Source organism: Triturus cristatus, chromosome 1_1, assembly GCF_964204655.1.
Source record: "Triturus cristatus chromosome 1_1, aTriCri1.1, whole genome shotgun sequence".
NCBI lineage: Eukaryota > Metazoa > Chordata > Amphibia > Caudata > Salamandridae > Triturus > Triturus cristatus.
In genome coordinates this window covers 144916440-144943990 of record NC_140579.1, presented here as the reverse complement: position 1 = coordinate 144943990, position 27551 = coordinate 144916440, and the positions used below count along the sequence as shown (strand labels likewise).

Genomic DNA, 27551 nt, shown 5'->3' with positions numbered 1-27551 from the left:
AGTCACAGTATGTGATCAACAACACATTCTACTCACATTCATTAATCTACAACCTGTGACTTTCCACATCATTCACTTTCTACTATGGCTTCCATCTCCAAAGATCTTCAACTGATAAATTTCACCATTAACCAACTCCATGTAATGATTTTTAAATGTTCTTCTTCTAATGACTTTCAGCATTAACTACCTCTTATCAATGACTTCCAAATTAACCACCTCGAAACAAGGAATTCCCTCACGAAGTTTCTAAAAAGACTACACAATCTACAGCGTCCAACTAATGAATTCCTTTTTCATATATCCCAAACCGATGATTCACCCATTTACTATTCTTTAAAATGACTTTCCTCAGCAAACATTTATGAACAGAAACACTTTATTCAGTCCCTCCCGAATAATACCTCCTGCATCTACCATGTTCAACCATTACATTTAGTCTGTAATAATCACAATAGGTGTCCCCATCCCACAAAATGTGACTGCTTTCGTTGTGCCTTCCACCTACAAACACTGGTTTCCATTATCAGCCATCTAAAATTTATAATTTATTTTACCATTACAAATCAATGATATTTGCATTGATTATTTGACTGCAATATCTTTGCTAATAAACCAGCTCACAAAGAGGAATTTACTCATGAAGACATTTTCCCTGTTTTCCCTCGATCATCACCAAAGAATTACTTTCCTTTGCAATCATATAGTACTATCATCTGCTCCAAGAAATGATTCCTCTTCTTCAGTATGCTGTATCCAAATGTTAACTACCCTCACTCACCACACATAACTGGTAATTCCCCTCATCTTCATTATACGCCTGCTCCTACAAATAATTTCCCCACCTTTATCAACCTATTCCATTGAAGAGTAGACACTTTGCATCTAGTTATTCTCATACCCACAACCTCCCCCAAAACATGGGTTCCATTCTGTAGGATTCTGATCTCTTTACCTCCTAAGAGACCTTTCAATAAACATTGTAAAAAAGACTTAACTGAACGGCATCAGTAAAGATTACACATTTCTTAGGCACTCCTTTGTAACTAAATCAGACCCACCCCACACATTGGTACCTTTGTAACAGCTCTCTCCAGTTGCAGTCTCTCCTTCCTGCTCCTCAGCTCCATACTTTGTGCCGTAGGTTTCTGCTTCCTGCTCCTCAGTCGCTTGTGCTCTCTGCCCCCACCCTGCCCTGAAAAAGAACTGCAAGAGATCTCTTTATCTGAACAGCACTCAGGGGGGAAGGGAGCTAAACCTTTCTTAGATTCTAGGGAAGAATGCAACACAGGACACTGTCTGGCGGAAAATGTATGTATGTAAGCATGACTAGAGAGGGGATATAAGGAAGGACCCAATAGAATCCTTTCTCAAGTAAGAAAGAATATGTAGGACTTTTCACAAGGTCTGAGGACTTGGACGCACCCAAAGTAAACCACAAAGCCAAAGATCATACTAACTCCTCAAGGCCATTGTCCTCAGCAGTTGTAAAGTTCTGGTAACTACCTGGCATCGTAAATAAAGCCAATGTGCATCACTTTATCTCAAGAAAGATAAACATCTGTCCAGTTCTGGTCACCATTTCAAACCAGTAGCTTCGTGAACAAGCCATTAATCCTTCCTTCGTGCAGCTCATCGTCACTGCTTGAATGCCTAACTGGATATATCCTGTTTAATTAAATGTATCACTCACTCACTCAATACACATCCAGGCCCAGACAGCTTTGCCCTTGAACAGCACAACTCCATTTTCTCTGTTCCCCATCATACCACTTTGACTGCTAACACTCATGCCTGCATATTCCTCTATTTAAGTGTCCTGGCTCTGTTGAAACATAAGTATTGTAACACCATATAATATCATAGGCAAAGAACAAGGGAGAAAGGACATTTGCGAAAAACGTGTCTGACCTGCTGTAATTGCAGTAAATATTTTGGAAAATTACCCATAATGAAAAAGGGATCAATGACTTAATGCCTTTGCAACAGGTCCCTCCCTGTATGCTGGATTTTTTACTTTGTGACTAATTCAGACAGGGTGAAAGCCCATCACAGAAATTCAGACTGGTTCTGTGAGTAGGCATCTTCTTTACTGACCTTCTGAGGATCCTAAAATGTCAGGGCTAACGTCTAAATAAAAATTGTGAAACACAAAGCTGCCCTTGAACTGTGTGGCCTGCTACATTCATCACTTGATGCAAGCAAGCTCTAGGTTTATTAGCATTGACAGATTTCCTAGACAAGCGAACTCAAGTGAACTCAGTCTGGTAAACAGAAAAGTGGGGATGCGGTCTCTCAACTCCATGCAATTCCCACTCTGGCCACCACTCTGCCTCTGTGAAGATTTTGTGAAAAATATCATGGTCTTTGAGATCACATTACAGCTCACCAGATAAGTGCCTTGCTGCCATTTTATTCCCTGCACTGAGTAAAAATATCCTAATAGGAAAGCTATTCCACAGAACTCTACTCAAGCTTCTACCTTCATTTTTTTATATCTGTTTCCAGACCAGTAGCATTAGCAGCTATGTACCACAGGGATATCTATTGTTCTTGCAGTCTAATCGGAAGAAGGGCTTTGAAACCTTTAACACAAAGGACGATTAGGTCATGTCCTCAACACCACATTCCGACTGCTAAGGACATATTCTCACAGTCCTAGCAACCAAGAGAAAACCTCTGATAAGGGGCCCATCTAATACCAAAGTAAGCAGTGGAAACATTTAGCCTGCATTTGACCAGTGCTGATTTTTTAGGTCGAGGACCGTCCGGTCTGCCGAAGGCAGAACCGGAAGTCGGAGATTTAATGTTTCTGAGAGTGGCTCTTTAGCCCGCCTCTCTTTTTGCCTCTCCTCCATTGGCTGGCTTCCTAAACGGAGGCCAGCCATTGGAGGAGAGAGCCGTCACTCCAAATAGGCTCCGTCTTTTTCAGATTCGGGGGCGTGTTCTGTGCTGTTCTTTCCACTTTTTAGCCACGCCCTTTTTTAGGCGTGTTTTTCTCTCCTCCAGCCAATGGCAAGAGGAGAGAAAAAGAAACACGCCCCCGAATCTGAAACCGCCGCTGCGTTTCTCCGAGGCATTTCTGCTTTGCCTCGGAGAAAGGCGGCGGTGTTCATGGCGTCCTCTCCCCCTTGCTTCATTTTAGGTCTTGTGCCGCGAGTGCTGTTTCCGTGTCTTCTTTAAGTTTATAACACCGGCATTACCAAATGACGTAAAACAATTTTAGAGCTATTAAAAGCTTTTTGGGGGAGTAATCTGCAGTTCGTTTAATCCGCAGGCGCGTTCACAGGAAAATCGCAACTAAATGAAAGCGGTCCCAGGAGACTGAAACCCTGAGTTTGCTTTGCCAGAATTGAAATCCGGACACCCAGTCTCTAGAGTGAATAAACGCGTCGCTGAGTTTCCTCACTCGCTAGTTGCAAGGATGTGAGGGTGGGAGTTATCGCCCCTTCACTTAATAAATGGAAATGTGACACTTCTTCGCTCGGTGTGTGTGTGTGTTCTGTTCTGTTTCTAAGAGCTGCTGACCTTGGCAGATAATTGACACGAGAAACGGGGATAAGGTGCCCAAGAGCACACAGTTTGGTCAGTATGATGGGGAAGTAGAGATTTGGGTCCAGGTCTCGTGTTTGTGTGGTTCGCCCTAGCCTGTGCCCTTCTCAGCGGTGTTCACCTGTCGAGTCTGCGATCTGATAAAGTGAGCTCTTATGAGCGCCAGGGACACCCCCGCCATTACACACACTAGACACGGAAGGTCACAAGCGATCCGTACTTGCCATGTGTGTTTGAGTACCCGCATAACACACTTGCAAGCCCCAGAAACTTAGCAAAGGCCCACGCAGGATGTGCAACCAAAGTCAGTCGTGTGCTCTCGTTTCACAAATCACTGTTAACAGATCACTTTGACCAGCTGCTTTTAGTGAAGTAACGGAATACTACAAGTCCCAGAATGCACTGATTTATGACATGAAAGCCGATGTCTCAAGGCATGGTGTCAAGTTGGCAACTCTTCCAAACCTCAGAAAACAGCATACATGGCTCCCAAGAGCTGCTGCTGGCAGCGTTGAGAGGGGGAGGGCTTCCTTGCAGTCACACCTTCATGACAATGGGGAGGGGGTGGAAATGGGAAGGGGTGTTTAACAATGACCTGTCACGGGGGGCGTGGCTTGAACGCCGAGAGAAGATGGCGGATCTCCGATAGCTCCGCTCGGACGCGGTGCTATGTAGCTGCGTGGAAGGCTTCCCAGCGAGCTGCGAATGCTGTTTTTATAAGAATTCGTCAGCGGAGCATGCCGTGACTCGGAACTGCCCATCAACGGCGAGCTGTATCGCTTCTATCACCCGGAGACGTGGCGGTACGATTTCCTGAGGTAATATCGGGCGGCCGCCATTTTGCGACGCGGCGCCCGTATCTCATCCCTGCATTACCGCGCACGCACCTCCAGGGTCCAAACATGCTATAATTGCTTTATTATTACCCGAGAGGGAGTCTGTTTTAAGTTCTGCAGTTGATATTAACCCCTGACCATGCTGGTTTTGTGCCGTTTTTTTGACAGGGGAAGGTCTCATAATAATTTTTTTTTCTTCAGAAACCGTGGTTAACCCCTCTGTCCCTGTACATACAGAGCTGCAGGCTGGATATGGAACAGCTTTATATGTTCTACGGTGGTGCTGTAAGGCTATATGAGACTCTTTGTCAAATTATACAAGAAAGTGTGTCCCCTGAATATAATTGCACTGCCTTTTTTGTTGGTCACGCTCGCTCAGAATATGAACTAGTGGCTACATTATCTCGCTGGGATTCAAAGTTATGTGCTACTAGTCTTCTCATATGATGTTAGTATCAATTGAGGGGTGAAGCTAAAACATGAAAGTCCCTTCCCTTGACTGACATTATAGAAGTGGTTTTTCTTTTTTCTTTTTTCTCTGTTGTTTTATCAGCACACCAGTTTATTGCAAAGTCACTGTTGTTTATCTATTGTCTCTGGTGTGTGCACCTTGACAACGTATGAGAGAACTTTGCATACTCTTTCCTGCTAAGAAGGTGTTAAGTCAAAGTACCAAGATGTCTAGTGACTCCCATCCCCCAAATAAGCCGTCTTTTTCTGGTGCAAAGCCTAAAAGGCAGAAAAATGACCCGCCTTCACCTATTCTTTCTTCCCAAAGCCCAGTACTAGATAATATATTAGAAGAAGTACGTGGTCTTCAACCCTTTATGGTCGCCACAAATGAAAAGTTGCAACAAATAGAGGACCGATGGATTGTCATGGAAGGTAGGGTGAGTGAGTTAGAACAGCGCGTCAGTGACACTCAAGATGTTGCCACAAAAATACCGTTCTTGGAACAAGAGATTCATAAGCTAAAGCTCCATACTGAGGATTTGGAAAATCGTAATCGAAGGAATAACCTCCGTCTTTTTGGTTTGCCAGAGAATATTGAGGGTCCCGATATTTTGCTTTTCCTCCAAAAATTCCTTCATGATCTCTTGGGCCTTCAGTCATCCTCACCCTTGAATATACAGAGAGCTCACCGCTTAGGTAGTCTTCAACCAAATTCTGCCAAACCACGTGGTATCATCATGCTTTTTCTGGAGTTCACAGAACTTATGACTGTACTCAAAGCAGCTAAACTTAAACGTCACCTTACGTGGTCAGGTCATAATATCTTTATCTCGCAAGATGTCTCAAATGCGACCAACGCCCGACGCAAAGAATTCCTTGCATTACGTCCACAAATGAGACACTTGAACGTCCAGTATGGCATACTTCATCCCTCCATCTGCAAGATCACGCACGATGGCCAGACAAGGTCCTTTGATGATCCGGGAAAATTGAAATTGTTCCTTAATAGCATTTCTTCTCGGAATATGGACACAAATCATTGAGTGCTTCTTCTCATTACTGCTTTAATGTGATGTGCTCAAAAAGCTTCTATGTGGTTATAATAGATATTTCTTATATATAGTTCTTCGTACTCTCTCTTGCTCACGCATGTTTGTTAATCACGTCTCTTCTTTTTTGTTAATGGCTCTTGCTTGCTCAGTTCGTTCTACTCTCTTTCATATCGCCCATCCTCTGCTCCTTTCTTACAATACCAGGTTTATTCCTGCTTTCACTCTTATCCATGTGCTATGTACCGCTGTCTTCTCTCCGGTCTCTTCACGCTTCAACCTCACTTTTTTATTGGTGTCTTTCAGGTCTGGATTTTCCTCCTTGACCTGTTTTTCTTCTCCACTTTTCTATACTTTCTACGTTTACTTATCTCCTTTCCCTCCCCTGCTCTTTCTCGCATTTTCTTAATTCAGTCTCTCTTTGGTTGGTGCATCACTCTTTTCTTTTTTCGAGATTTCCCATGTTTCCTCTTAGTTCTTTCCCCTTCTTTTTTCCTCATTTGTGGCGCTTTTAGACTTCTCTCTACATATTTTAATGCCAAGGGATTGTTGATTTTTCTTAGAAGTGTGGTTTTGTGCTATGCTGTTTCTTCTTGTAATTTCCATGTGCATTTTGTTTTCCAGTGTCGTCTTGTCTTTGAAGTATTCCTACACCATGTGTATCTCATACCCCTGACCCTCGCGTATGTGTAATTTTGTTACGTGGAACGTCCGTGGTCTTGGAAATCCCGTTAAAAGACAAAAGGTAATATCTCATTTATCTAAACTCAACTCTCAAATTTCCTTTCTTCAAGAAACCCATTGTAATGATGTTGAGTCACTGAAATTAAAAAGGCAGTGGGTAGGCCAAGTTGTTTGCCATACTGTTTCATAAAACTTTGTCTGTGCAAATACTATCTTCTCAAAATGATGATGCAGGTCGATGGGTAATGGCCAAGATTGTTTTACACAACAAAACGTTAGTCTTGTTAAATATTTATGGTCCTGTGAAACCGGATCCAAAATTCTGGAATGATATCAAAATTCTCCTCTCCACTGTTGAGTGTCCTAACATTATTGTTGCAGGCGACTTTAATCAATGGTTAGATCCCTTTTCGGACCGCTTATCCAAGTGCAAATTTCAACCGGATAAGACCCATAAATCCTTTCAATCGGCCATTGCCTCTCGTCCAATGTATGATGTCTGGAGAACTTGTAACCCTGATTTATTGGAATATACGTTTTTTTCTAATATGCATCACACCCGATCTAGAATTGATTATATCTTAGTTAGCAAACCCCTACTCCCGTCTATCCAAAAATCTGAGATTGGCTCTATTTTTATTTCGGATCATGCCCCCGTTTATGCTGTTTTTGACCTTTCACTTACCTCCACTAAATTTAATCGCTGGAAATTTAACACTCACCTGTTATCGGATACAGTTTATCTTAAAGAAGTCACCTCCTTTATTAATGAATTTTTTACCTTTAACAACCCATCAGACACTTCTATTCCTAATAACTGGGATACTTTTAAGGCGGCTCTCCGTGCTTTTACTATTTCTTTTGTGTCCCGGAAAAAGAAGGCCAATGTGAAAAAGTATGAGGACCAATTACAACAGCTTAAAAAATTAGAGCATGTTTATTTCTCCTCCAAAACTTCAGACGCACTAAAGAATTTAATTGCAGCTAAAACCGACCTTAACAAGATTGCGACAGTCGATGCCTGTAATATTTTACTTAGAATAAAATCTAAATTTCACGGAGGTCAAAATAAAGCAGGCAGAATGCTAGCGAATTACTTAAAAATCCGCTCTGAACGTAAGACCATAGGTCCGATCATGGATGAGTCCACCAATAATCTGGTGTCCTCTGATGAAAAAATTGCAGCGGTCTTTCATGATTACTATCAGTCTCTTTATTCTGATGATACATTTCCCTCTTCTCAAAATCTTGATACTTTCTTTTCTGGGCTCCCTGCACCTCCTTCTCTGAATGCTGAGTTCTCTGCTTTAGAGGCGGATATTACTTTACAAGAGATACTTACTGCCTTACAAGCTTTGAAAAAGTCAAAAGCCCCTGGTCCGGATGGATTACCGGTGGAGTTTTATTGTACTTTCCAATCTTTGTTTGCCCCAAAACTATTGCAGCTTTTTAACTCCTTCATTACTGACGCGAAAGCATCTGGCTCCTTTATGGATGCCTTGATCGTCATTATTCCTAAACCTGATAAGGATCATTCTTTTTGTAAAAATTATCGCCCAATCTCACTAATCAATTATGACTGCAAGATCTTCGCTAAGATTATTACGTCACGGCTTGACAATATCATACCTCTACTGATAAAGACTGATCAGGTTGGTTTTGTCAAAGGTAGATTGGCCTCCGATAACGCTAGAATGTTCATGAACATCCTTTCCTATGGTAAAAATTATAAAGATCCTCTGGCTGCTTTGTCCCTGGATGCTGAAAAAGCATTCGATCGTATAAATTGGCAATTTATGTTTCACACATTACAATGGTTTGTATTTGGCCCTAACTTTATTTCTTTTATTAAACTTTTATACTCATGTCCGAGGGCTAGTATTTTTGTTAATAACCAATTTTCTCAATTTTTCCCCTTATCTAGAGGTACCAGACAAGGTTGTCCACTTTCCCCGTTACTCTTTATCTTATGCTTGGAACCCTTTCTGGAGCGTATTAGAGCCAACCCCAAAATTCAAGGTTTTGCCTCTGCGTCTGTCGAAACTAAAATATCTGCCTATGCGGATGATATATTGGTATACATGTCCAATCCGAGTGAATCCCTTCCCCCTTTTTTAGAGGAAGTCCGCCTTTATTCATCCATTTCTGGCTACAAACTTAACCTATCTAAAACGGAGGTTCTCCCTTTAAATTCGATATGTTATCAATTTATGTTTTCTGATACTGCCTTTGCATGGTGTCCTTCTAAAATTAAATACCTTGGCATTTGGTTTGCCTCCAATATAACGGATACTATTAAATTCACTTTTAACACACTAATGAATAAATTGAAATCTCTTCTCCTTGTGTGGTCCCCCTTATTTTTATCATGGTGGGGTAGACTGGATACTATTAAAATGATGGTTACTCCTCATATTTTATATACGGTATCTATGCTCCCTATCAAAATCCCTAATACATTTTTTTCCCAATTAAACTCTATATGTATCAAATTTTTATGGAATAATAAACACTCCCGCATTGCTTTGAATAAACTTATTCGTCCCAAGGAAGAGGGGGGAGTGCGCTTTCCGAATTTTAAATTGTACCACTCTGCTTTCTTGATTAAACAGTCTTTCTCATTGGCCTTCGATTTTGGGGTTACGCCTATACCTCGATGGATTATTTTTGAGCGTTCGCTTTTAAAAGAGTTTCAGTTTCAACATGTTGCATTTATGTCCAATTGCACCTTTTTGTCTAAAAGCCCTGTATTAAAATACTCCCGTGAATTGCTGTGTAATACATTTCTTAAAGACCTATCTCCTATCCAATGCTTTTTATCCTCTACCCTATGGTATAATACATTTCTTAAATATAAAGGTAGATCATTTTACTACAAATACTGGAAGGAAAAGGAGATTATTTTTGTACATCAGCTTTTGAATGAGTTTTCTATTATCTCCTTTCAAGAACTACAAACACGCTATCAGATACCTGACTCCTTCTATAAGGAATATATTATCATTACTAATGCTATACAAACCCAGTTAGCTACTTACTCTCTCCCATCCGAACCACCTCCATTAATACCCTCTTCACCATTATATTCTCTATTCCCGGCTCATAAACTTAAAGCTGCCACTGTTTATAAGTTATTGTTATCTAATGGTAATGTTCGTTCTAAATCCAATATTGAAAATGCATGGGAAATGGACCTATCCATCTCTCTTTCTGTTGATAGTTGGGACACACTATGGTCGAAATTATTTAAAGTTTCGGCTGCAGCGAGGATAACCCAATCTTTGGTTTTTTTGTATCATAGAGCTATTGTTACTCCTGTTGCTATTTGTAAGTTTTCCCCTACATCCTCTCCTCTTTGCTGGTCCTGCTCTAGCGAAACTGGTACATTAGTTCATCAACTATATGAATGTGCATCTGTTCTTTCTTTTTGGAATTCAATTTGGAATGTATGCATGTTAATTTTCAACTTTAATGCTACCTTAAATTTTGTTAATATCTTTTTAGGTTCTTTAGCTCCTGATATGGAAACTACTTTACCTAGTTCTAGGTTATTTGATCTTTTTATTGCATTAGCATTTAAAGTGATCCTGTCTTCCTGGAAAGATAATTCTAAATTGTCGTCAATTACTTGGTGGAATTTTATTTGTGACGAACATAGGATTGCATCCGTTTCCTCCTCTTCTGTTTCCCAAAAAATCAAAGTTGATCTTCTCTGGCTCCCTTTTACTACTTATCTTTCCTCGCACCCTCCCATGTGATAATTCATTTTCTCTTCTCTCTGGTTTTCTCTTTTCTCTTTCTTTCTCTTTTCTTCTGTCTTCCCTCTCTTCCTCTCCCTTTTCCCTCCTATCCTGTTTATCAGTGCCCTTTCCTTAATTACCTTATTATTGATCTTTTATTGTCTGCCCAGTTATTATAAACCATTTTCGTTTATATATTATTTCTGTATGGCATCATATTGGAATATTCTTTTATGGTATCATATGTTTTTTCTTTCTCTGAAAATTCAATAAAAATTTCTTAAACAAAAAAAAAACAATGACCTGTCACAGGCAGGAGCCGCGGGATTAGCTTGAAGTCCCGTGAAGAGGCCTGGCTGCTGAGGCCCTGGGAGGCACGATGACAGATGGGGGAGGTGTGGGCCCACAGGCCGAGGCATGCCCCCCCCCCACTTCCAGGGAAAGGTAATGCAAAAGGCTCTCTTCACCCCCAAGGCCCTCCCAAGGATGGGTCGTATAGCCAAGCGCCGCAGCTTTCTACTCGGCACCCCATTTATTTCACCACAACTTGAGCAAAGCGAGATAAAGTAGAAAATATATATATATATATATATTGTTTGCATGTATCCGGAGAAGCCTCCCCAGCCGAACGGGCTGATGGGCTCAGCGGACACTGGGACTGTGTGTGACCCCATTGTCACAGCAGGGCCGCTCGGGCTTTCATCCTCCTGAGGCTGATCAAATGAATACGTTTGAGGTGTAATAAACATCTGTTATACTGTGCCAAGAAACCCTCGGGCGCACGTTAGAAAAACACTATGTGAGACCCCACGTCAACCCCGGAAGAATGCACTCACGGGGAGGGGGTGCGCAGGCCCGTGTCCAGCGCCTCCAGTCCTTGCTTTCAAGCACCCTTCCCGCCGCATGCTGTGCCAAGCTAAAAACTAGAATTAAAGGCCTCTGTGCGAGGCTGCAGATAAGGTTTTGAAAGGGGAGGATTTTATTCCTTACTTTTGGAAACTGACAGTAAAATGTTTTCTTAAGGATTAAATACCTCAAACCTCATTCCAAAGGGGAGCTTTTTTAAATGAGTAACGTTGACAAATGTGTGTTTAATTGATCAACCATGACTCTCCATTTCATGTAATCCATACTTCTTAGCTGGCACTTCAAGTAAATGAAAGAATGCATTTTTCACATATAAAAAAAATAACCTTGTGATCCGACACGCAATAGTAGCGTGTTTTTATGTTTTTGCAGCTGCCCGCGGCTTACGCCTCCATCTTCTCTGCTTTGGTCACTACGGCAGTGCTGGTGGTGAATTGAGAAGAACTCTCTGTATCTCCTTCACTCATATTTCTTTTCTTTTTGTGTTCATTTGTTAGACCTGGGCATTATTGGATGTACCCACAGTAGTGCTTTAAATTGGCGCACCTATTGAAATGCTGTCCATTTTAAACACAGACAATTACTGTTTCAAAAACACAGGGCCTGACACCAGGGTTCTCAGTCACAAAACTGTCAGTGGGCATGAAGGTACCCATTATATATTGTAATTGTAAAAATCCAGTTTTGGACAAACGGCAACCAAGCATTTAGTCTAATTCTAAGCGCTCACAATCGTTAAAGGCCCAAGATCACACAACCTGATCTCCTGTATACATGTCCACACACACACTGCATCTCTTGCCTGTTTGTGCTGCTGCCTTTTGGTTGGATGTGTTACCTGTTATTGTGTTACGTTCAGATATATTTTTTGTACATAGTTTTATATAGCGTGAACTTGACCCGAATCGTGTTTCAGAGCGCTTTACATAGCACCAGTTGCATTACATGAGGACACATTCATTTTTGTCTCTGGGAGATTAAGTGATTTGCCCAGAATCACAGGATGTTCTGCGTCATTGCCAAGACTCGAACCCAGTTCCCCAGATTCGAGGTCGGACGCCCTAGCCAACGCTTTATAGGGCGCTACAAGCAGCACTAGTGCCATTTCTAAGCACTGTAAATGAAAGATGTCACTATTCTGTATTGCAATACATTTAAAGTTGAAAGGCTGAGTCTGCCTTCCCGGATTCGAACTCTTGATCTTCAGAACACCGCATTTGTCAGCAGGGAGCGCTCAGCTCACCGAGCCTTCCTGCAGGCTTTTTGCAAAGATGTTGTGTATTGTGGTGATGTTATGATGGTCCAGATTTGTCACGAGATATCGTGCTATTTGTGTGATTGAGTTAAAAAAAATAAATCTTTGACAGTTGGTGTGGCACTGGCGCGCGGTGAAACCATTGAGAGCATATGAGTCCTTCAGTTTGTGAGCGTTCCATATATAGGAGGCGCGTGGCTTCTTGACTCCTACACAGCCGTACTGCAGACCGTGAGCATTGTATCGCAGTGTGTGATCTGCAATATTTGCCACACACACATGCAGCGGATCACACATGCGGTGGAAGCTCTTCTGATCCTATTGGAATATAGGATGCACAACCCAGGGTGTCAAGCGCAGGCCTGATCCAATGTATAGTTTCTGGATAATGTAATATGCAGGAGTTCAATATAGATTGTATATTATACGTTAGTGCTAGGTTTCCAGAGCCTGTGTTGACGGTGTTATATAGTCATTTTTCGGGAATGTGCGTGTCATCTTCACGTGAAACACCGTTCTGGGTGCCAGTGGGCTGGGGCTGTACTCCAGGGGTGACTGCCCTTTTACAGCTGACCATCAAGGGACGCTGACGAGCCCACCCTTTGGACTCAATTGGCTGTTGCGGAAATCCATTATAACGGTGGAATGTTCACATAAACAAATAGATGGATGCCACGCCGTGCCAACTGTGCCCACCCCAGCAGTGTGGATGACTCCACGTCCGTAGCATTCAGTTTGTGAAGTGTGTTTGTATAGCGGGCCGATCTTGCAGGCACCCAGCATTGGCACCGGATTCGCCAGGATAGGATTTCACGTACCAGTTTATCCTTTGGGGAAAAAAAGCTTTTAAACTATCACCCTGCAGACACAACATCGGAGGTCAGCACAGCTTCCCTCTGGTGTTAAATCATTCATTCATTCAAATGTGGGGAAGAAGCCCAGGATACAATACGCCCCTAACCTGCGCATGCCCTGCTAAATCTGGAAGGCAGGAGTAAATCAAGTGCACGCCGTCTCATCCCCTCAGAGGAGGAGTAAGTGCGCGCCCGTCTCACCCCCTCAGAGAGGAGTAAGTGCACGTCTGCCTAACCCAAAACCCCTTTGAAGAGGAGTGCATGCCCGTCTCATCCCCCCTCAGAGAGAAGTAAGGGTAAGTGTACGCCCGTTTTACCCCCTCAGATAGGAGTAAGTACACTCCTGGTACATTTGATCCCTCAGCAAAGAGTAACTGCACGTCTGCCTCACCCCCTCGAAGAGGAGTAAGTGCATGTTAGTCTCATTCCCCCAGACAGGAGTAAGTGCAGCCTGCTACTGCGCTCCCGTCTCACCAGAACACTCAGATAAGCATGTCGGTTCTTGGGTGCGGCGTGGGATATGCTGGGCGAATGGGAGTGAGGTGGAGCTACAATAACAAAGGACGTCACAACGCAATCTGACAGGGAAAGGTTAGTGGGAGGGGGTGAGAACTGATTATTTGGAAGGGTGGCAAATTATACTGTTAGCACGCTGCTTTTTGTTTCCCACAGCTATTCTCTTTGTATTGGTTTTATTTTTCAATGCACTGAAAAAGAGGCAGCACAACTGATGGGAGAGGTTTGTGTATTTCCAAAACCCCGTGTTATCTATCGTTCTGTTTTACATATGACCACAGTTGCCTTATTTCACTAGAACACTTTTATTAAATAGCGATATGACCGCACTGTACAGTATGAAAAGGTACTCGTAATACATTTCAAAAGTATGCGTACTGGGGTTGCAGCAATGGCTACAAAGCACAGCATCCAGGTGTACGCATATTATGCACGGGCAGCCAGTACACCCTGTCTGCTGAGCCTCATCGCTCCAGATGTACTTACTCATGAACTGATATTAAAATCTGTGGGCTTCATACTACACTCAAGTCATTCTGAAAGATAAGATGAGCAATTAGTAGCTGGCATATATTCATAGTGAATAATAGGTTAGTTGTAAAATGTAATATCCAACGTGAAATAGGATTGAGTCCAATCACAAGAAAGGCCAGTCACAACATCACTCTATGCTTGTATATCACTACCTCACAACATCCCTCTCCCTCACTACCTCACTCTTTCACTACCTCACTCTCTCTATCTCACTACCTCACTCTCTACCTCACTCTCTATCTCACTACCTCACTCTCTATTTCAATACCTCACACTCTCTCTCTCTCACTACCTCACTCTCTCTCTGCTAATGCAATAGGTATCACATATGCAAAAAAAAAAGCTAATGCCAATAGAAATGACAATGCCATTTATTTAGGGATACAATAATGATAAAAAAAGAATGAGCAATACCAATAGCTCTACCTATAATATTGCCGAGACCATTGCATTGTAAATATTTGTTTACTCTTGTGGTGATGTTATCCTAAAGCCAACCAGGAAACAATAAAAGCATTCAGCTCCGGGCACCTACCAGGTAAACTCACGTTTGGGGCAATAACTCGATTCTAGCTCTTTGAAATGCATGCCTAGAATATTTTTAACAATTTCCTTATGAAAAATGCATTAAATAAAAAATAAAAAAGTTGCCCAACTTCTAAAGGAGAAATGCGGCCTCTAATAGGCTTTGTGCACTCTGCCCCAACTGACATGGTAAAATTAAGCATTCCAGAAGCTGCCAGCCTTCACATCATACAGTACAGAGTCAGCAAGATATTTGTGTTTTTTCCATCTCCTGAAGAGAAAATCATTTTAACACTCCTGCCTTTGTAAGGCTATTTTTGCTTCAAATTGAGCTTTATCCATATTACAGAGGTCTACTACCATTCTGCCTAATTTTTATAATTGCTCTTTCTCCACTTTTCCTAGAAGCGGTTCACTTTTCACCTTGCGTTCTGAGCTATTATGTGTCATTTCTCGTCATGGGGCAAGGAGCAAAGAACCCCTGATGAAAGAGCACAAATTATGAGTTGTCTACCATCCGGCCTTTCATGTGATAAAGAAGTAAAAGTTCGCTGCAAAGCACAGCAGGGGGCAGTTACTCACTTTGCCTTGCAATCCATCAACTTCAAGAGGGCAATAAAGCAGTCAGACTTCTCAATAGCCCCAAGTGTGACCTAGTTTGCACCACCAATCATTCATGGTTTCACTGGTGTTCTCACTTTCATTCGATAGTCAAGCATTAGACATCTAGGTATTCTGAGACAGGAGTTTGATGTCGAGCCATTTGATGTTGAGGATTTCTGGAATCACTTGTTCACCACTGACAGATTCCTCAAAATCAAGATAACGTTTTGAAGTTAAGGGTGTCCGAGTCAACGAGAAGACCTAACTCCTTCAACATCCAATGGAAGAGTTAGAGTTTCACATGATAATTCATTAATGTCCCTCCATCAACCTTAGACTTTACCAATTGCACAGGATGGCTCTCAGCAACCCAGGGATCGGGAAGTCTCATCCATGTAGGAAACTGCATTGCCCTCTCAATGCTCAGTATCCTGACATCAACACCTGCTCTCCACCCAATGCTGGAAATACCTGTCATACCAGCTACTGAGCCTACTTCGGTTCCAACAGTGCCTCCTGCACCCCCTGTACCATACTCAGGCCAAGAAAAGGAAGCTTAAACATTTACAGAGAACAAATCTAAACAGAAAAAGAAGCACCGCCCTCGCAATCCATCTTCGATCTAGGCAATACAGTTCAAAAGAGGAAAGAACTTCCTCCTCAACTTCAGTATGAGCCCTTACTTGGCCAGGGTTCTATAAGCTTTAAACCATAAAGAGTCTACAACAGAGGACGTTGTCCCCTTCATGAGGTGACCAACAAAGCACCTGGGATACTTAATATCGTAGAAATGTCTCCAGTACACACATTTTCCATTTTATTTCTGTACACTTTAACTTAATGTGCGTTCTGACTTCTATGTGTGAATCATGCTAGATTGCTTGACTGACAGCCTCTGCTGAATCCTGTGAACCCACGCCGTGAGGTCTGAACCACAGAGGGATCTCCAACAACCAGCATCCTCTGCTTCAATTCCGTTCCACCACGCTCTCTTAAGCAGAACGCAAGCCCGCTGCTGGATCCTGTCAACCCACGCCCGAGGTCTGAACCACAGAGGATCTCCGACAACAAGCATCCTCTGCTTCAATTCCCTTCCACCACGCTCTCTTAAGCATGACGCAAGCCTGCTGCTGGATCCTGTGAACCCACGCCGGGAGGTCTGAACCACAGAGGGATCTCCAACAGCCAGCAACCTCTGCTTCAATTCCCTTCCACCATGAACTCTTAAGCACGACGCAAGCCCGCTGCTGGTTCCTGTCAACCCATGCCCGAGGTCTGAACCACAGAGGGATCTCCAACAACCAGCATCCTCTGCTTCAATTCCCTTCCACCATGAACTCTTAAGCACGACGCAAGCCCGCGGCTGGTGTAGCTGCTGCTGGATCCTGTGAACCCACGCCCAGAGGTCTGAACCACAGAGGGATCTCCAACAACCAGCATCCTCTGCTTCACTTACCTCCCACCACGCCCTCTTAAGCGTGGACAGGAGCCCACGGGACTAATCCATGCCTGCATCGCCCATAGGAGGCTGGACCAGGCCAACTCTCTAAGCTGATGGTTCCAGTGTACAGAGGAACCGTGACAAGCTCATGGGCAAAAGAAAACCCAAACAACTAGATAATGGCGAAGCCACAATTAGTACCCTGGACTCGTCCTTGGCAAGGGCTGCCAGCGTACTAACAAAGGTAATAGAACTAACATAGCGTTGTCTATCCCTAGAGGAGGTGAGACCATGTGGTGATACTCATGAAACTGTTCAGTCAGCAGAACAATCACATTCCTTAATGTTAACAGGAAGATAGCGATCACAGACAGGATTAAGCAGTCAGCACTTAAACCCTGGCGATGACGATATAAACCCCCTCCCCTCCCCCATGGGAACCTCCAGTAAAATGAAAACGGACTGGACTACGGAATAAACCAGCTCTAAGGGTGAATAAGACACAAATGCAGCAAATTCAGAAGCGGTCCCAAAGGACATTATACCTATTAATGAACTATGTCAAATATTGAAATGCGCTTTCTCATTATTTATACAACCGCTAATCTCCAGATTAGCAAAAATTGAAGAAAGTTTAAATACTCAATGCCAAAACGGTCCATTACACATGAGGGGGTTCACAGATAAGAAGGACAAACAGGAGTCTGGGGGAGCAGGAAGCACACCCTACTATAGGCAATGCCAGCACAAATCGAATGGAGAGAAGATAACGGGACATTAATGCCCATCACTGAGCATCGGCTCAGAGTAGATAGATCTTTTGAAGGGGGAGGGAAGGGAAGGAGACTCCACTACCCAATAACCTCCTAATATCAAATGTGGGGAATTAGTAAACCCCACTCCGTGGTCGCACCTCATCAGGAGAGGGCCTACCCAGTAGTGGGGGGGGGGTGGGGGGAACGTCAATGATGCTGAATGGCAAAAGGGGAGAGACAGTGAAAGGGGGGAAGAGGGAGGGACGGTGGCACCAGAGGAGTCAGGAGAATTTAAGGAAGCAAACGATATGAATGTCAGCAGCCCTACATGCCAAGAACAGATGCATATTGGTAAGTAGCATATTCAGTTCGAGGCATGTGGGCTGCTGAATTCATATCTGTGCATAGAATACATAGCAGTACCTCCATTAGCGTCGGCTACCCGTGCCAGCTGCAGCAGTCTGAAAAAGAGTTTTGAGAACAGCCTGTCCTACAGCTGCCTGCTGTTTTGAGTGTACATCTACGCAGTAGTGTTTGGTAAATGTATGTATAGTGGACCATGTGGCTGCTCTACATATTTCCTGTAAAGGAATGTTTCCTAGGAAAGCCATGGACGCCCCTAACTTACGTGTTGAGTGGGCTCGTGGGGGAATAGTTAATGTGCGTTTAGCTTTTTGATAGCAAATTTGAATACATTTAACGATCCATCTGGCTATACCTGCTTTGAAAATGGCGTTGCCCTTGTGTTGTGGAGAAAAGGCAACGAAAAGTTGTTTGGTTTCCTAAAGTCCTTAGTTCTGTCTATATAGTACATGAGGGCCCTCTTTACATCTAGTGTATTTGGCATTCTCTCTGCGACATTCTGTGGATTTTGAAAGAAAACAGGCAGTTCAATAGTTTGATTCATGTGGAACTGCGATATCACTTTGGGCATGAATTTGGGGTTGGTAAGTAGTACAACCCTGTTTGCGTGAACCTGTATGAATGGCTCTTGAATGGTTAGTGCCTGGAGTTCACTAACTCTTCTTAACGAAGTGATTGCCACTAGGAAGGCTACTTTCCAGGTGAGGAATTGAATCTCACATGAATGGAGAGGTTCAAAGGGTGGACCCATTAATCTGGTGAGGACCAAATTGAGGTTCCACACCGGTGCCGGTGGGTGTCTTGTGGGGGGATTACTCGTTTGAGTCCCTCCAAGAAAGCTTTGATGGCAGGCACTCTGAATAAAGAGAGGTGCTGCCTGTTTTGGAGATAGGCTGCTATCGCGGTTAAATGGATACGTATTGAGTTGTATGCCAGATTGCATCGGTATAGGTGTAGGAGGTAACAGATGATGTTCTGAATGGATGCGTCCAGCGGGTTAATGTCATTGTTGTTGCAGTAAATGACAAACCTTTTCCATTTAGCCGCATAGCAAGCTCTGGTAGTGGGTCTCCTGGCCTCCTTGATGATCTCCATACAGTCAGGTGGCAGGTTTAGGTAGCCAAACTCTAAGACTTCAGGAGCCAGATTGCCAGGTTCAGCTGTTGCGGATCTGGGTGCTGAATTTCGCCATGGTTCTGCGTTAAAAGTGCGGGTTTGATCCGCAGCCTTTGATGCGGCACCACGGAAAGTTGTAGAAAGGTGGTGTACCATGGTTGGCGCGCCCATGTGGGAGCAACTAGGATGAGTGTCAGTGAGTGTTGTCGCAGTTTGGGTGCCACCAGCGGTATTAGTGGCGCTGGGGGAAAAGCGTACGCAAATCTGCCGGACCAGTTCATCCATATCGTATTGCCCTGTGATTTGTGGATGTGGGAACCTGGCGGCAAAGCTTTGGCATTTTGCGTTTTCGTTTGTGGCGAATAGGTCTATCTCTGGATGACCCCACTGTTGGAAGTACGGTTGGAGAACTGACGGATGTAGCTCCCACTTGTGCATCTGGTGGCTGTGTCTGCTGAGCAGATCCGCCATCTGGTTGTCCTTGCCGGGGAGGTGTTCCGCCATGAGGAATATGTTCCTCTGAATGGCCCACTTCCACATGCTCTGAGCCAGATGAGACAACTGTGGAGAGTGTGTTCCTCCCTGCTTCTGTATGTAGTACATGGCAGTCATGTTGTCCGTCCGGATCAACACGACTTTGTTGTATAAGTGTACTTTGAATGCCTTCATGGCTAGGAAGATTGCCATCAGTTCCAGAACGTTGATGTGCATCTTCTTTTGTTGCGTTGTCCATAGTCCCTGCACTGTGTAAGTGAGTACATGAGCTCCCCAACCCTGGAGAGAGGCGTCCGCTGTCAGTATTATTTGTGGAACAGGCTCTTGGAACGGTCGGCCCTTGCAAAGGTTTTGTGGATTCCACCAATGCAGAGAGTTGTATGCCCGACCGCTCACCAACACTAGGTCTTTTAATTGCCCGTGAGCCTGATTCCATTGACGTGCCAAGCACTCCTGAAGCGGGCGCATATGTAGTCTCGCGTGCGGGACTATGAAAATGCAGGAGGCCATCATGCCTATCAACTGCATGAACACTCGCGCAGGAAGGGAGTGTTGGGGTATGAACTTTGAGATCAGCAGTTGCATGCTGTTGATCTTCACTAAATTTGGCTGAGCTGTGGCTGCCAGAGTGTTTATGGTTGCGCCCAGGTACTGTCGTACGTGTGCGGGTTGGAGATGTGATTTCGGGTAATTTAGTGAGAATCCCAGACTGTGAAGAAGGTGAATGGTGAGGGACATGTGGCTGGCACATTGCTGGGCTGACTTTGCCTGAACAAGCCAGTCGTCCAGGTAAGGGAAGACGTGAATGTGTTGTCTCCGTAGATGTGCAGCCACTGTTGCTAGGCACTTGGTAAAGACCCTGGGTGCTGTTGTTACTCCGAAGGGGAGAACTTTGAATTGATAGTGATGTCCCTGAATAGTAAACCTGAGATATTTCCTGTGTGATGGGTGTATGGGTATGTGGAAATACGCATCTTTTAGGTCCAGTGTGGCTAGGAAGTCTCCCTGACTGAGTAGCGGGAGAACCTGCTGTAGGGTGAGCATATGGAAATGCTCTGAGAGAATGTATTGGTTGAGGGGTCTGAGGTCTAGTATAGGTCTGAGCGACCCGTTCTTTTTTGGGATTAAGCAGTACAGAGAGTACACCCCTGTCCCCTGCTGGTTGACGGGCAGGACCTCTATTGCACCTTTTTGCAGCATACTTAGCACTTCCTGCTGCAATAATGCCAAGTGCTCTACGGACATAGGACGGTGCTTTGGAGGTATGTTGGGTGGAGTGGACGTTAATTCGAGACAGTAACCGTGCTGGATAATGTCCCTGACCCACCTGTCTGTGGTGATGGTTTTCCACGCTGACAGGAACCGTTGGAGTCTCCCCCCGACAGGTGTTATGTGGTCGGGGGGAAGGGAGAGGGCGTCACGGTTTGTTTTTGGGGGAGGACCTGGTGTTGCCGTAACCACGTCCTCTGCCCTTGGTGCTGGAGCCACGATATCCACCTCTGTTGGTTTTATCATAGGTACTTTGTGTGCCCCCTTAAGAGTACTGCTGCTGTGACCCTTGACCTCTAGCTGCTCCTCTATTCCCGGGGCGACGTAAGGAGCTACTACGAAACTGCTGCGTCTGCAGAGCCCCCATTGATTTCGCAGTGTCAGTGTCTTTTTTAATTTTCTCAAGGGTAGTGTCAACTTCAGGGCTAAATAAATAGTCTGGGTTGACCGGTTGATTTAAGATATTGTTCTGAATCTCCGGCTTGAAGCCTGAGATTCTCAACCATGCATGCCTTCTCAACATGACGCTTGTGTTGATTGCCCTCGCCGCTGTGTCGGCTGCATCCAGTGCGCACTTGATGGATGCATTGGTAAGGAGTTGTCCCTCTCTGATGAGGAGCTCCGCAGCCTCTTTATATTCATCTGGCAAATGTTGGAGTAGTGATTCTAGTGTGTCGTAGTGGGACCTATCATAACGGGCCAGGAGTGCCTGTGTGTTGGCAATGCGCCAGATGTTTGCTGCTTGCGCTGCAATCCGTTTGCCTGATGTCTCCAGCACTTTGGACTCCTTGTCTGGGGGAGGAGCATCACCTGTTGTTTGTGAGTGGGCTCTTTTGCGAGCATTAGCAACCTGGTTGTTTCTTTAAAAATGTCTTTGGCAGGTTTAAGAACTCCTTTTAACATGGGCAGAGTTTTGACAGTTCTTTCGGGAGAGGCGAAAGTGTCCACCAAGAAGTCTTCTTCGACAGTGTCAGAATGGAGTTCTACTCCATGATTGGTAGCAGCCCGTTCTATGAGGGCATTAAAGGCAGCAGTGTCCTCTGTGGGAGATGTTTTTATGTTATAAAGCTGCGTGTCATGGGTATCTGGTGCGGCACCCTGGTCTGTGGGGTCATCCCATGCCTGATCTGGGTCTTGCAGGTGATCATCAGGATCGACATCCCCAGGGTAGGTGGTATCATCCCCTACATAGTCCTCTACTGCGTCTGCCTCTGAAGGCGTAGGAGAAAAGGACGGTGGATCCTGATGGAAGGGTTGACAGTGTTCATGAAGCACTGGCTCTGACCCTGCCGGCAATTTGTGTTTGAGAGGAATTTTGTAGGAGTCCAATCCCCTCTCTGGCGTGATTTTCCGCTTGCGGAGCATCAACCTACCAGTGTTGGCGTCGATAAATCGTGGCTGCGAAGGCTCGAAATCTGTTTGTCCAGCGGATGGGGACTGTGTCTGGCGGATACGTGTCCGAATCTCGAACAGTTTCGGCGCCGAGGGTGGCGGCAACCCAAACGTGATGTTGGTCGGCGCCGAGAGTGCTTTTGAAGCCTTGTGCGTGTCGGGACCCGACGTAGAGTGGAGGGCTGCCCGTTCTCTGATGCGTTGCAACGATGCCGAGACCTGTTGCACGGTGAACGCAGATGGCTGTTTGGAGCCGGTCGGCACCTTGGAGGTAGGCGTTGAAGCAGCACCCGACTTCTCTGCAGCCATGGGGTCATCGATCCGAAGGGAGGTATCGACGCTCGTTGGAGTCGATGACTTTGCAGGCGCCGCCGTCTTCGATGTCGACGCAGACGGGGTGGCCACCTTGACTTTGGTGGTTGGGGCCGATGTCTTCGGTGCCAGAGGCCGAGGCGCCTTGTGGGGACCGAGGGCCTTCTTCTTTGGCTCGTCACCCGTATCCGCTGCGGTGAGCTCGGCACCGAAATCCCTTTTTGCGTGGTCGGAGCCGATGACCTTTGCCGGCGTCGAAGGAGTGGAGGGCTTCGAGGCCTTCGAGCCGATCACAACCAGTTTCACTTTCGGTTTCGATGGAACTGGTGCGATGGATGGTTTCGGTTTCGCTGAAGGGAATCCAGTCGTCTTCGATAATAATGGCTCTTGCGAAATGTTCGAGGCCGGGCCTGAAGGCGGGGCCAAAGAACCGTGAGATTGATCTTGGGTAAGGCCCGAAGGCGATGCCTCGACCTGAGCCTTATGACGACGTATGTTTTCGGCCTCCGTATCGACGGGTTGGCCTAGCTCCTCGCTGGAGCCATCTTCCTCGGCCCCAAAGGCCTCATAGTAGTCTCCTACCTCTTCGACGACTTCTTCTCTCTGAAAGATCACCTCATCGTCGTCTTCCGATTGGGAGTCGTGTTCGGAAGCGGGGCTGGAGTCTACGTCTTCCACGCTCTCGGCGTCCTCGTCTTCGGTGCTGAAGATGTTGGCCGGGGCAGGCGCCGATTGCTGCGCCTCCAATCTCGCCGCCCGTCGATTCCGGAGAGTCTTCTTCGAGCGGAATCGGGCACAGGCCATACATTTCAACTCATCGTGATCCGGTGAGAGACATTTGTTGCATACCGGGTGGACGTCGATGTGTGGGTATTTCACGTGGCATAAAGGACACCGTTTGAATGGAGTCCTCGATTCCATCGTCGTTCGATGTTCGGACCAAGTGTAGGAGAGTAGGGTCTGCTTTCTATGTTCACCCCCACTTTTTGCTTTTGCTTTACTGGTTTTCGACTTAGATGTGGCTGTGGGCCTGCTAATCAGACCCACAGCCCTGCTGTTCTCTCTCTAAATTAATACTATGTACTTTAGGTGCATAACCCATTTGGATAGGATCACCTTATTGGCCCCTGTACAGTGTACCCTAGGTACCCAGGGCATAGGTGTACCCTAGGCCTACCAGGGGCTGCAGCATGTATTATGCCACCCCTGGCCTGGCCTTCCATTTTGACACAACTGGCTGATCACTCAGCTGGGGCAAGGTCGTGTAATCACCCCTTGCTTAGGTGTAGTATTCCTATACCTAACTTACATATAGACACATGTGTACCTATCAGTCACTCCTATGGCAGGCCTTGACAATCCTGGAGGCAGAGTGCTTGGTAACATGTGAGATGGTGCTCTAGCATGAGCTGAGCCTGTCTGCAGCTTTCGGAACCTTGTCCTTATAGCTGTTCTATGATATAGCCTACCATATACTCTTAAAGTGCCTTATAATCTTAGACGGTTATGGTAACTATGGTTTGGCTTTATCAAAACATGTCGTGTAAGGTGTCTAACACTTTGGAATAATACCCCCATGCCATTTCTGGACATGAGAATATTATTCCCCCCTTCTAGAGGGAAAGACATGTTAAAATCATACTTCAACTGTTAGCCTCTGACCAAAGCCTCAGCATCACAAAATGGATGCTGCTGCCACGACACAAGTCTGACCTCCTGCAGCTGGGAGTGATCCCAGCCAGGGAGGCCTGGACAATAGGTTTCCTGCTTGGGGAGGTGCTAGCACCTCCCCAGACAGCCTTTAGTGTATTGGGGCAGGGTGGGCTGAAAGGAATGAGACATGCCTGGGGCACACAAGGTGTTCCTTGCATAGTCCAGTTCAAACCGGCGCTGGGGCACTCCAGCCCCAGCTCTGGCGCGAAACTGGACAAAGGGAAGTGGGTGTAACCACCCCCTCCCAGGTCCCACCCATAAGGCGTGACCTAGCAGGTATCCCAGCCCCCCAGATTAGTATAAGAGTGGGAGTTGGGCCTCAAGACTTTAGATTATCCTGAACCTGCAAAACTGAACAGAAACTCTGGACCTTCGACATTCGACGAAAGAAGAAGACTGAAGAATCTCCCTTGTAGCCAAGGAGTGGCTACCCTGTGCAAACAGGCACCATCAAGAGACTACCCTTTGCTTTGCGACCGTTCTACGAGGAACCGACTGCAGAGCCCGACCAGAGCCTTGATTTCCAGACTTCTCCGACCCTCATCCACATCTGCAGCAGAGCTGAGATCCGTGGAGGCGACGAGCGACGTGGGACCGGCTACCTGGGAAAAGTGGCTAGTAACTTACAGCGCAGCTTCTGAGGTACCCTCGAAGTTGTGCACCGGGGATTGAGAAGCCCCAACCCCAAGCACCATCTGCACCGAAGATCAGCCCCCCACACTCCACGAGTCCTGCGTGGGGCCCTTCAGCATTTTCCTGCTTGCCGCGTCTGTCCGGTTGCTTGCCCGCTGGCTAGTGGCCTCTGTGACGACGTACCCTGAAATCTTATGCGCTGGTTTGGCTCCTCCAGACTGGCTCCCGCTTCTCTGCAAAGAAGAAGCACCCCAGACCTTTCTGGTCTGCACCAGAAGCAAGTCCTTTGTTCTTCGTGGGTTCCGCTTGCCAAGGCTTGGTGAGTCCTAGTCCAACTTCGACGCCGCCGACAGCAAGAGCCTTCGTGGGACAGCTCGCCTCCTGGTCCTGGTCGTCCTCGACGCTTCCTGGTCCTCCTGGCTGCAGCGACAAGCTTCACCTTCACCTGCAACTCTTCACGACATCGCCTGGTTCCTTCCTGGTTCCACGTGGTCACTGGCTAGTGACCTTGACTCTGTCCCTTCTGCTTGCAGGTTTCTTCTCTTCTTGATCCCAGCCTTGGGATCCACCGGACACTCTCCCCTGACTGCCTGTCAGCATCTTTCTTCAGGCATCCATAGGAGTCGACGACGAAAACGACGCATCTTCACCCCTATGCACCCGCAGCCTGTGGGCTAGGTAACTTGGGTACTCCGGTGCTCATCAGGATAGTGACTATCCTAGTGTCTAGTTTTCAAGTCTCAACTTCCTAGCTACTCCGGAAGTGTCCTAAATCTACCGTTTTCTAAACTGTACTATTGCTATTGACTTTTACGCATTACGCGTGAGTGTTTCCACTCTGCACACGAATCCCGTGGGCCTCCCACTTCCTAACTAACGCTAGTGTAGTGCAGCCCCAGCGATTCCCTAGGCCTAGGCCTATTCTATTTCCGTGACAGTGGTTCTTATACCACTTACTTAGTATATGGTTTGCGTGGCCCCTAGGGCCTAACTGTATTACTTACCTGTGTGACTTACTGTATGCATTAATAAGACTGTGTTGTACTTACCTCTAATCTCATAAAGAGTGCTGAGGGTTTGCTTAGAATAAATACACTTTATTTTATATATATATCTGTTGTGGTGTCCTTTCATTTGGTATTCAAGGGATTATATATGGTATCACAGCTGGCTTCACATGCCATTCAGAGTTTAGCCTAAGACTGCTCTTGTCCATGCTACCACTAGGATAGCTGGTCTATAAGGTTGACTTTACAACCAATCACCATAAGGGTATTTGGACTGATATAAGGTGTACACTATAACTAGTGACATCATACATCAGGCCAACTTCTCACACCAAGCGGAGCCGAAAAGCTGGAAGAAGGTGCTAAAGCACTAAAGAAACTAGTCGATACCGAACGGGAACAGTACCGTCGAGAACTAAAGGCCTTTTGGCCTTAAAGTGAATTTTCCTAACTTGAGCTAAGATAAGCACATCCGAACCCAATGGCGGAAAAAAACAATCTAAGGATGGAGAGGATGCCCATGCGCACTATGGTCCAGGGGAGGAGTCACCTATCTCGTGATACTTCGAAGACTCTTCCAGGACAACAATGTGCAATCATCCGGACCCAACACTAGGCGGCGATCTATGCACAGATATGGATTCAGCAGCCCACATGCCTCGAACATAAAGAAGCAAGGATGATGGAGGAAGGCATGTTTAGGCTAAATTTCATTACCTGGAATGTTGCAGGTATGAGGCAGAAACTGAGCAACCCTGACTGGGTAAATATAGTGGCAAACTATGATATTTTGTGTTTTCGGGAGAAGTGGGAAACAGGCCCTATCTTACTAGATGGCTATCGCTCCTTCCGAACCCCAGCGACGCCCTTCAGGGCAGGTCAAGCAAGAGGAGGTCTAATAACTATGTTGGCCAACATTCTCAGAATAAAGTTTAAAAAATTTCAGAACAAATTCCCTTTTTTTCAGACCCTGCTATGCGAAGGCTTTAATGATTGGGAGTGGATCCTGATTAGTTATAACAATACATTTGATGGTAATGCGCTTAATAGGTTACTCACTATTAGGAATTTAAATATAATTAATAAGATAGACCTACATACAGGTCAACTAACAAAGACGTTTGGGTGCTCAGAAAATGGTTCCACAATTGATAAAATGTTGGCGTCAGATGTCTTGTCCAAACAAGTTTTACAAGTGAAAGTTTAACTGCTTAGCCTCAGTGACCATGCTGCCCTTTGTTGTTTTATAATTTGGGACGATAAACATAAGCGAACACAGATTAAGGCCCCTAAGGCTATTGATCATTAGGAGAAATGGCTTTATTCTAAATTAAAAGGTCAATAAGGAAAGGTTTTTCCATCGATATTAGGCCCAAAAGCAGACAAATCTTGACATGTTTAGAATCCAACCCTGATCCGATAGAAGCAATGGGAGCCTTGGAGGATCTTCTTGGCCATATGAAACAGTCTGGTGAGGCTCTGTTCAAAGACTCAGCCATCAAGTGTGCGATGCTTTAACTCTGTCTGTTTGGAGTCCTTAAAGAACCTCCATGCTGCCCTTAGGTTGCGCCCCAGAAATAAATACTT

At 45.4% G+C, this 27551-nt stretch overlaps 1 protein-coding gene across 2 annotated transcripts in view; it reads right to left on the bottom strand.

Moving 5' to 3' along the window:
* Positions 1 to 27551, bottom strand: part of PHF1 (PHD finger protein 1) — a 959509-nt gene that overhangs the window by 242468 nt on the left and 689490 nt on the right. For both annotated transcript variants that reach the window (XM_085623702.1, XM_085623708.1), the window contains exon 12: positions 1077 to 1206. In XM_085623702.1, coding sequence (XP_085479828.1) covers positions 1077 to 1206 — 130 coding nt within the window. The remainder of the gene's footprint in view (positions 1 to 1076; positions 1207 to 27551) is intronic.